This window comes from Miniopterus natalensis, chromosome 10, assembly GCF_054644295.1.
Source record: "Miniopterus natalensis isolate mMinNat1 chromosome 10, mMinNat1.hap1, whole genome shotgun sequence".
Taxonomy (NCBI): Eukaryota; Metazoa; Chordata; class Mammalia; order Chiroptera; family Miniopteridae; genus Miniopterus; species Miniopterus natalensis.
Genome location: NC_142090.1, coordinates 20768752 through 20780284, shown reverse-complemented (window position 1 = coordinate 20780284; position 11533 = coordinate 20768752). Strand labels below are relative to the sequence as shown.

Genomic DNA, 11533 nt, shown 5'->3' with positions numbered 1-11533 from the left:
TTTTTCATATATCTTTATTGATTTCAGAGAGAGGAAAGGAGAGGGAGAGAGAGAGATAGAAACATCAATGATGAGAGAGAGTCATTGATGGGCTGCAGCCCACAACCCGGGCATGTACCCTGACTGACCGGGAATCGAACCCCGATCGCCTGAATCCCAGGTCGATGCTCAACTGCTGAGCCACGCCCGGCCGGGCATCTCCCATTTTAAACAAAATAAATAAAATCTCACAGTTCTATGAGAGGTTGTTTTCAATTTTTGGCAGACCACTATAAAGTGGTCTTTTAAAAAATAAACAAGAATGAGAGGTTCAACTTGGAAATTATTTTTATTTAGCAGGCTTTTGCTAAAGCATTGCTCAGTATAGCAGTCTACACAATGGGGAAGATAAAGGGGAAACAGCAACATACACCTCTCTCCAGGCTCAATAATGATTTGGGAAAATGAGACAAATGTTAACTATTATAGGATTTGTAGTATATATAAGAGGAAATAACTTCATTTATTCAAATACAGGAGTCTTCCATCTTCAAAAATTGAATTAAACTCCCTATACTTAAAGTTGAGACTTGGTAAAGCTTATGATCTCTGATACAGAAATGGAGTATAACAATAAATTCTATCTCTCTTTCTCTTTCAGTTATAGATGAAACAACTTGCAATAGCTTCCTGAAACATGAAACAGGAAGAATAATATTTAAAAGTAATATCATTATACTTCTTTACCCATCAAAGTGTCTTCCTTCCATGATTCTGTCTTCTGTGCTTAAATCTCGCATCAAACATTGGATGAACCAAAGCCTGTAGGAAGAAATAAGTGATTTTCATGGTCATTACTCTTTGCCATGGGAGTGCTAGAGTTCAAGCATATCTTCTTTAGGAGCTTTTTTGGGTCCAATGGAGCATCCCAGGTTCTGTTCACCTTTCTTCTGATTCCATGTTGCTTGACTAAGGATTTCAGAGCACACCCTTTTCTGCCAAACATTTCTTTCCTCTGGGCTTGGAATGCACCAACTCAACCTTGTTTTAAGAGGTTTAATGTGTTGATAGATTTGAGCCTCTTTTCTTTAATAGGAAACCCTCAAAAGGGTGCCAAAGAACAACCCATTACATTATTTTATGTTGATAGACTTGGCTTATATCCTCACATAGATAAGCATGGCAAGAGTCATCATGGAGGAATCCCCCAGTTGGGTAACTTAACAAAGCATTTGGAGAAAGCTAAGAAAGACATTGCCTTTTACATGCCAACAGACAAGCCAGGCTTGGCTGTCATTGACTGGGAAGAGTGGAGGCCTATCTGGGCAAGAAACTGGAAACCTAAAGACATTTACAGGACTAAATCTGTTGATTTGGTTAAGCTACAACATCCACAAATTAGTGACAAAGATGCCAACGACCTAGCCAAAGAAAATTATGAAAAAGAAGGAAGGAATTTCATGCAAGAGACTTTAATTTTGGGAAAATCGTTTCGGCCAGGCAGCTTATGGGGTTATTATCTTTTTCCTGATTGTTACAATCATCAATATAGTAAACCTGATTACAGCGGGCATTGCTTTGAGATAGAAAAGAGAAGAAATAATGAGCTCAACTGGTTGTGGAATGAAAGCACTGCCCTTTTCCCATCCATTTATTTGAATACCAACCTAATGTCTTCTCCAAAAACTGCACTCTTTGTCCGTAATCGTGTTCAGGAAGCCATTCGGGTTTCTACAGTACGCAGTGTTGAAAGTCCACTTCCGATTTTTCTATATGCTCGTCCAGTTTTTACTGATGAATCTTCGAAATATCTTACTGAGGTAAGCAAATCCAAGTATGAGGACTATGAAATAGTGCCCACAAATAGTGTTTGGTGGAATTTAACATCATTAAAAAATTTTTTTTCATGAGAGTTTGAGCTAACCTGACAGCCATATGCAGGAGCAAGATGTCAAATGCTCTGTAGAAGAGAAATTTTGCAGCTTAACATCATTTTTGAAGGGAGTGAAATTTAGCTTTTAATATCCTTTAGGAATATGCACACGGGTGGTTCTGCATTATTACTTGAATGTTAAATAAGAATATATTGCATTTTAATGCAATCATTTTAGCAACCATGGAAAATTAGGTAGTATAGGCAATGTATTAACTCAGTTCCTGTTTTTTTTTCATGGGCCTGCTCTCCTGTCAATGAAAGTAACTAAAAAAAAAGAAATATCTGTATTTTTGTTATAGTAAGGTAGTGGTGGTGTGAAAGATGGAAATAATGAGGAAAACAAAAGAATAGCATTTCATAATACATGAAAATTATGTAAAGTTTAAATTATTATTCTTGGGTTAGTATTCTTAGCTTTGGTGTTACTGTCCTGTGTATAACACTTTTGTTTCACTCCTTTTTGCTAACATTTTCTGTCCCATTTGCCAGGAGGACCTTGTGAGTACACTTGGTGAAACTGTTTCTTTAGGTGTCTCTGGAATTATAATTTGGGGAAGCCTCAATTTAAGCCAAAGTTTGGTAAGTTGAATTGATAAGACATAGATGAAAACATTTCTACTTTTAATGTTTTTGAGGATTGTTGTGGTAATGAATAATAAAATAAATACTATATTTGGCACAGACTGTCGGAAGTGCTTATTACTAGCTGAATCAAACTACCTTTCATTTGTGTGGTTATTTTTTGGGGCAGAAAATATTATACTTGTTTTTTTTCAGTGAGAAAACAGAAATTCAGTGAGATTAATTGAAATTCTTTAGGCTATGTGGTTAGCAAGTAGCGCTTACTAGCCACAGGACTATAATCTTAGTTTTCTGACAGTGTGTGGTATTTTTTCTATTACATCATGCTGTGTCTCTTTTCAAAAGAGGTCCAAGTAGTCAATATGCATTCATTCATTCTTTCTTTCTTTCATTCATTAAGCACTTATTTATCCATTTTGTCATTCTGTGACAGTTTATTGTAAGGGTCAGCAAGGAATGTCCATGGATCAAATCTGGCCTCCTGCTTGCTTCTGTCTTTACAGCTCATGAGCTAAGAATGATTTTTACATTTTTAAATGGATTAAAAAAACAAAAGAAGAATAGTATTTCATAAAACATGAAAATCATGTAAAATTTAAATGTCAGTGTCTATCAGTAAAATTTCATTGGAACATAGTCAAGCTCACTCATTTAAGTGTCTGTGGCTGCTTTTGCAATATAAAGGAATAACAGACTGTATCATTCACAACCCCAAAATATTCACTGTCTGTCCCTTTACATAAAAAATTCCCAACCCTTGGTTTATTGATTAAGTGCACGTAATTATTTAGATGCTAGAAATATAACAGTGAACAAAGCAAAGCCCTTTCACCATGAAGCTACATTCTCATAAGTGGAAATAAAACACACACATATATGCAATATGTCAGGTAACTGATGTATAACTGCAAAGAAGAACAATGAAGCAGTATAGGCAGAGTAGAGAGTGACAAAATCATGTTATTTAAGGTGGGGTAGTCATAGAAGGCCTCTCTGAGGAAGTACCATTGGATTAGAGACCTGATGGAAATCAGGGACCAAAGCTCTGGATACCTGGGGATGGTAAATGCAGTAGCTTTGAGGCTGGAATGTGCTTTTCAAGAATGAGCAAGAAGGTCAATGTGACTGAAGTGCAGTGAGCAAGGAAGGGAGTGGTAAAGGGTATGTGGTCAGTGAGAGAGCAGAGGGTCAGAGTGGGACTTTATAGGCCATGATGGGTTTTTACCCTGAGATGGAAAACAGTGGCAATTTATGATGAATGTTTCAGAAGAATGACCACTGAGGTGAGAGTAGATTTTAGAGGGGCAACAGTGGGAACAGAGAGGAGGCTATCAATGGCTTGGATCATAGGTGTTTGGATTTTGAATATAATCTAACAGTGGAGCTGAGAGAATTGGCTGAGGGATTGGGTGAGTAGGACAGATAAGAGAAGTGGTTAAAATGACTCTACGGCTTTTGGCTTGAAGAAGTTGCCTCTGAGATGCGAAAGACTTTAGGAGTGGTTTGGTGAGGGCTGGGCAGAGAGTAAATTGAGATGGGTGTGTGTGGGCAATTAGGAGTTACTTTTTGAAAATATTTGTAAATTATTCAAAGCTTTCTTAAGGGGAAGGAAAAGGAACTCTTCTTTATTTCCCACAGGTTATATTTAGTAGTGTCTATTTTAAGTAAAATTTGTTTCATGAGGAAAAAAAAAAATGCCTGTTTTGGTTTGTATAGTATGAATTCATTTTCTCTTAATGCATTTTCTTTAGTTCAGAAAGCCTTTGACTATCATGGCCTAATGGTTTTCTCTCTTCCTTGATCTTCACACCTGTTTGATTCTCCATGTCAGGGCTTTATCTTCCACCTCTTTAATCCTCTTGTCTCAAAGCAAGAGTAAAGCCGTCACATGGACACTACTGAATTGGAGCTGAACTTTTTCTTTTCTGATGGACGTGGAAATACTAGCGATGTAGGTGCCACTGAGAAAGTCTAATAAAGTTCATGGCCCAGGGGTCTTATCCTAGGACCCGCAGAGAAGAGACTGTATTCTAAGACCAGAAACGACCTTTTGATCTCTTGTCCTTAGAAAGACCAGCCACATTTTTACTTCATTTATAAAAGTACTTAACAGAAGTCATCCCTGTGAAATATTTTCAAGATAACCTGATCCCTTTTGCCTATCTGGAAGAATTTTATTATCTCTGGTTTGATCCCCAATAAAGAGAAATAACATAAAAATATAAGTTCAGAGAAAAGTATATATGTTCCTTTTTCAAAATCTTTCATATATCAGAAAATTATTTAAATATTACAATTCACCTAAGTATATTCTTAATTTTTTTTTTTAATCCTCACCTGAGGATATTTTTCCCACTGCTTTTCTGAGATAGTGAAAGGGAGAGAGAGAAACCTCGCTGAGAGAGAGAGAGAGACATCGATTGGTTGCCTCCTGCACGTGCCCCGACCAGGGCTGGGGATTGAGCCTGCAACCAAAGTACATGCCCTTGGCTGGAATCAAACCCAGGACCCTTCAGTCCACAGGCCAATGCTCTAACCGCTGAGCAAAACCAGCTAGGGTGATATTCCTAATTTTCATTTGTTGTTTTCCCAGATCTATAAGCTCCGTTCTCAAGGGTCCTTTGATGGGTTGCGATAGCCCATTTATAAATTCTCTATACTACTTGTGTGTGTTTTTTAAAAAAACTGAGAACTCCCTCTTACTCTGATGAGGAATGAACCAGGCACTCCTTAACTGGTAAGGTGATGGGATATACTATTTAATTGTCACACTTTTCTTTACTTGCACTTTGATCTTAGACTCACATTCTTCTATCAAGATGCTCAGACTGTCTTCAGTGTTATTCATACAGGGACAATCCTTCAACTTTAATATTGCTATTTTCTGTTTAATGACATTGCCTTGTAATTGTCTCCTGTGGACTCTGCTTTATATGTTTCTGCCAATTTTCCCAATTTATGATAATTCTGAATGCTAGTTCTATTATTACTTCCCTTTTTTTTTCTCCTCACCAGAGGATATTTTTTCCATTGTTTTTCAGAGAGAGTGGAAGGGAGAGAGAGAGAGAGAGAGAGAGAAAGGGAAACATTGAGTGGTTGCCTCTCGGATATGCCCTGACTGTGGCCAGGGATGGAGCCTGCAACTGAGGTATGTGCCCTTGACTGGAATGGAATCTGAGACCCTTCAGTCCTCAGGCTGATGCTCTAACCACTGAGCAAAACCAGCTAAGGTATATGTCCCCACTTTTTCTATGTCATTTGTAATCAATAGTCATGGATTATTTGTCATGTTTCCTGAGATTCACTGACAACATGAGAAACGGGTAATTGCAAACCTAGTTTCAATTGACTTAAAAACAATTGTTAGCAAATGTAAGCAAACCATTTCTTTCCATTTCATTTTATTAAATCTATTGCTGTGATAGAGCCAGCTCCTATTGGTCCCAGCTCTTGATTGTTAAATATTCATAATTTTTATGAACTGGTTGTTCAACACAGCCATTATAAAAATTAAATTACAAAAGCTTAGAATAAAATAAATTGTGTTAAAAACAAAGTAATAAATACCCAAAATGTATCAATTACTTACTTTATTTCTTGGAGTTAGTCACATCTATTGTATCTATAAGTGGAAATATTATGCAATGATGTTCTATTCTACACCATAACTACCATACTGTGTAATGGTGGGACACTTGATTCTCAGTTCTGCATTCAGTAATGCCAGGTTGGTAGGTTAAAATTTGCCATGGTAAGAGTATTTACACCATAGGTATTAACAAATGCTATAAAACAGGCCTTATTTTTTAAAAAGCCAGTTTTAGCTCTTTCCAAAGACTACACCTTGTATAGGCTAATGATTCTCAAACCATTTTCATTCTTTCACTCTTTTTGTCTAGCTCTTGTGTCTGTGGACAACTGCAATGTCATCTGAACTTGGTATACATTCTCATATATTCTTGGCACTGGGGATACAGTGTTGAAGAATGTTGACAAAGTCCTTGCACTCCTGGAACTTATGTTAAAGTTGGAGGAATAGAAACAATATGCACTCAAGAAGAGTGTTTGGTGTGATATGTGCAATGCAGAGAATTAAAATAGATATGTGAAGGTAGACAGAAAAGGTGTCAGACAAAGAAGGGCACTGTCTAATTAAAGCTATGACCTGAAGGACAGGATGGAGTGAACCATGTTAGAAACTAGAAGAAAGAGTATTTCAAGCAGAGGGAACAGTAAGTGCAGTTTGAAGTCAAGTTGTCATGGTTGTGAAACATCTAGTATGCCTAAGTGGGTGAGGGAGGTTTGTACAGAAGGAAGGGTTATACCACATCAGTCTATATACAAGTCTAGAGAAGTTGAATTTTATTCTAAACACCATGCAAAGCTATTGGAGGGTTAAGAAGAGGTTTCCTTGCCCTGGCTGGTGTGGCTCAGTTGGTTGAAGTGTCGTTTTATACACCAAAAGGTGGTGGGTTTGATTCCCAGTCAGGGCACATACCCAGGTTGTGGGTTTGATCCCCAGCTGGGGTGAGTGTACGGGTGAGGCAACTGATCAATGTTTCTCTCTCACATCAATGTCTCTCTTTCTCTCCCTTCCTCTCTAAAAACGTCAATAATAAAAAAAAAGGTTTTCTACTGCTTCCATAAAAATTACAACAAACAGTGGTTTAAACAACACATTTATTGTCTTACAGTTCTGTAGATCAGAAGTCCAATGTGGGTCACAAGAGGCTAAATCAAGATGTCAGCAAGGCTGCCTTCCTTTCTGGGGGAGGGTCCTCACTTGCTCATTTGAGTCGTTGGCAGAATTAATATTCTCTTGGTTGTAATAATGAGATCTCTATTTTCTGGCTGGCTGTGGCTAAGGGTCATTTCCAGCTTCTAGAAGTCACTATATTTTTAGCTTTGGGACCTCTCCTCTGTCTTGAAAGCCAGCAATGCTGGGGTGAGTCTCTTTTACCTTTGAATTTGTACTTATTCCATCTAATTTTTTAAAAATCTCAGCTGGAAAAATTTCCACATTTTTAAGGACTCATGATTCGATTGAGCTCATCCAGATAATTCAGGATAATCTCCCAATCTGAAGGTCCAAACCCTCAATCATATGTGTCAAATCTCTTTTGCCATGTAAATGAACATAGTCGCAGGTTCCAGGGGGTTGGGGTGTGGTCATCCTTGGAAGGCCCTTCCTCTGCCTGCCATCGAGGGTATCATCCCAAGGAGGGTAGCAAGGAACAGATCAAGTAAAAGCTGCCAAGATTACTTGACTTGCTTTCTGACCTCCCACCACCAGTTCCTTTGGTCTGCTGAAGGACTAGCCCAGCCCGCTCACTCCATGATACTGCTGTTCAGGAAAGAAGGTGACTCTCTTCTATGTTTTTAAAAAGACAGTGTCCCAGTTTTAGAATGCACTAGTCTCAAGATGAAAAATTTTAGTTACACATAAGTCATATTCTGCCAAAAGAGTATATTTGGAAAAAAGAAGTTAAAATTCACCTGTAACGCGAACCATACATAACATTTAATGTAAAGCATGCTCAGTTAACCCTGTCTAGTTGTTCTGAGCTAGCAATTTAGAAACCACTTTTCCCAATGCTGTTTAAACTTATCTGACAAGTGTGTGGTACTTATTACATTTATTTATAATTTCTTGAAGGCTAACTAATAATAAGCTGGGCCCTGTGCTAAATACTTTTATATACCTTGTATCCTTTTATCTTCACATGGGGTAGATGTTATAATTATTCTTATTTTACAGATGATGAAGCTAAAGCACAGCCAGGTTAATTAATTTGCCCAAGGTCGTCCAGATAAGAAACTAAGACTTAGAAAGCTTACAAGACTCACAAGTTCACACAGCTAGTTATTAATGGAACTGAGACTCTAATCCAATCAAGGCAGATGGACCCCAGAGCCCATTCTGCACTCCCTCCTTATTAGTTTATAAATTATAAACCAAGGCTAAGGTATGTTAAGTCTCAATCAGTCAGTTATTTCAGTGGTATGAAATAGCATGTGAAATTTACAAATGTTACAAAACACAGAATAGTCTTGCTTGTTAAGGTAAAAAAGATAAAATATTTCCTAACCCCTGCTAAGTCTGTTTTTTTGTGTTTCCTTAGCAATTCCCTATTGCAGTGAATTAATTAACATATGAGCTAACTTGGATCTTTATATGCTGAACTTCTTATAATTTTACAGGTCGCCTGCACGAACCTACAAAGTTACATGAACTCTACATTGGGCCCTTACATAATCAATGTTACCCTAGCATCCAAAATATGTAGCCAAGTGTTTTGCCAGGACAAAGGAATTTGCACAAGGAAAGAATGGAATTCAAGTACCTATCTTCATCTGAACCCAGTGAATTTCGCTATTGAAATTGGGGAAAATGGGAAATTCAAAGTAAAAGGGAAACCCTCAGTTGAAGACCTGAAACACTTTGCCAAAGAATTTCATTGCAGCTGTTATGCCAACAGCAACTGTGAGAAGGAAGTTGATCTAAGAAAAAAACTTAATGTTGATGTATGTGTCATTGAAGATGTTTGTGTAACTACCGTTCTAAACTCAGAAAATGAAATATTCCATTCAAGTACAAGTTTAGTGCTCTTTTTATTATTTTTAATTTTTTTGGAAAACGAATGCTCTGGCATGCAAATGAGGATTTGAAGGTATCAGAGAACTTTGAGGGTGTCACGAAAGAGAGAATATGTTTATGACTTTGAAGATTAACAGCTTGGTTGTGTGGAAACATGAGACAGAAGGAACTTCAGAAGGATGGAGCACTGAGTGTGCTGCTTAGAGTGGTATACAGTAGATGACAGCCAAATGATGACTTTACAATAAAGGCACTCTCCAACCTCTTGACCTGCTCTCTTTTTTCCCATGCACACGTATTATAATTTTACTCCCAATCCCCAATATATAACGTAGGCATTGTGAGGACCAGTATTTGGTATGTTTTACTTGCTCTTAAATCCACAGTGTGATGAACAGCATCTGGGACTTAGCAGGTGCCCACTAAATACTGGTTGAACAAATAAAAGCCAATGGGGAGCCATTAAAGAATTTAGGTGTGGGAGTTGTCGTGACCACTTTTCATAATCTGGGTCCTCATGGACCAGTGCTGTTCTCCATCCTCTGATTACGATTCTACTGTGAAAGTCATCTTTCATAAGAAAGCCCTGAAAAGGGACAACTTGATAATGATCTATAAAGGACACTTTACATGGACTAGGTAGTTCACTTAAAATACATTAATGGCTGTCAGATGATCAGGATTTAGAGCAAACAGAGGCAGCAAGGCAAATTGGAAAGAGCATGAATTTTGGAGTTGGACAATTATAAAAGCAAATCCCAGCTTCCAATATTTCTAGCTCTATGAGCCTGAGAGAATTAGTAAATCTGGCTCAGCTTCCATTCTAGCAAAATGGCAATGATATACGCCTTTTGGGGTTCTTGAGAGTACTGAATAGTATAATACATGGAAAGCATTTGGTCTTAGAAATGACTCAATAAATGTGTGTGGGAAAAGGGACGGATACATTTTTATTGAATATGGAAAGGTGCTTCTATTGCTGTTGTGAGATGGAACATCAAAACAGGAGACTTCTGCCACGCAGACTTGGCTGTGAACCCACTAAGAAGAGAGAGCACTAAATAGTAAAAGAGACTTGGCAGGAATAGTTTATGTAATGCATAACTCTATTTGATTAGGTTTATAAAAATAAAGTTGTATTTCCATTCAGATCAAATATTTTTGACAGGGATCATGCTTATATCTCAGGTACAAAGAGGATAATAGTATCCCAGCTCCTCAGGAGCTTTCTAATGATGGAGATAATGGACATGTAAACAAGTTTTCCATAGTTTGAGGAATATACCTAAAGTGTAAAAATTAAAGATCTCTAAGAACACAGGTTCGTCCAGTTGACTAAAGAATGACTGTCCACCCTTCATTAAACCTAGTGTTAGGGTAGGTAGCTAGATATAAAGGGAGGGAATTAGACATTATTAAGCATAATCAACTAGGGAGCATAAGCCTGTTTAATCAGCTGCACGCACTCCAAGGGATAGCATCATTGCCCTGTCAAGGGGATTTATACCCATCCTTCCCCCCACATAAGGAGCAGCCAGCCCTTCAGTGTGAGATTGTGAGGGGAGCAGGAGGAGGTAAGCAAAATGGTGCAGGGGGAGGTGTTTCTATAAGGCATGTGCGATAGGAGCCAAGATGCAACCATAGAGGCCTGTTAGTCTAGCCTGGGGAAAGGATTGGTTGGTTAGAAGGCAGACCCAGTGCAAGCATGGGAAATTGGTTATTTTGAAAAAGCTCCTAGTCCTTCCCAAGCCCAAGATAATTTACTCGCAGCTAACAAAGCCCTTCTCTCTCTCTGTCTCTCTCTTTCCCAGTAACATGTGCTCACCCTATTCACTCTCGTGTTCTCTCTAAAGCAACACTGCGTCTCTAAGAGCCATCTGGGACTTGGGGCAGACAGGGCTGGCTCCAAAGGGCTAAAGAAACTAGTCACTGGCCTTTGTTTTGGTCTTGAGGAAGACAAGATTGGATTTTTTTCCACTGCGGGGCAGATGGATATCGGACATTGGAAACCCAGGGGCAGCCTTCTATTCCAACCCGAATAAATCTTACCATGCCCATACATGGGTCTATGGAATGCTCTCCTCACCATCCCATGAAAGAACAGGATTTCCACCAGCAGCACTAGCATAAAAATACACAACTCTAACTCTTCACTTGCATCTCCATTTCCTTATGAAGGCTCTCATGTCTCATAAAACTTATATTAAATAAATGTGTATGCTTTTCTCCTCTCGATCTGTCTTTATCAGTTTAGTTTCATACCAAGCCAGGAACTCAAAGAGGGTGGAATAAAACTTTTTCCTCCGCAGCCCAAAGCCAGCTGAAATTATTCAGACTCGCCAATCTTAAACTCTTCAACCTGTCCTGCCTTGCTTTTCCCAAAAACACTCAAATAAGGGCTGCTGGTGTAGGCTCTCCCCACCCTCCTCCTCCTGCTT

The 11533-nt window shown here is 38.4% G+C and overlaps 1 protein-coding gene across 1 annotated transcript; it reads left to right on the top strand.

Moving 5' to 3' along the window:
• The first annotated feature begins 845 nt into the window (after positions 1-845).
• Positions 846-9166, top strand: SPAM1 (sperm adhesion molecule 1). The gene is made up of 3 exons (XM_016213309.2): positions 846-1799; positions 2405-2494; positions 8699-9166. Exons 1-3 carry the CDS (start codon positions 846-848, stop codon positions 9164-9166), a joined length of 1512 nt encoding a protein of 503 aa, XP_016068795.2.
• Positions 9167-11533: the final 2367 nt, after the last annotated feature.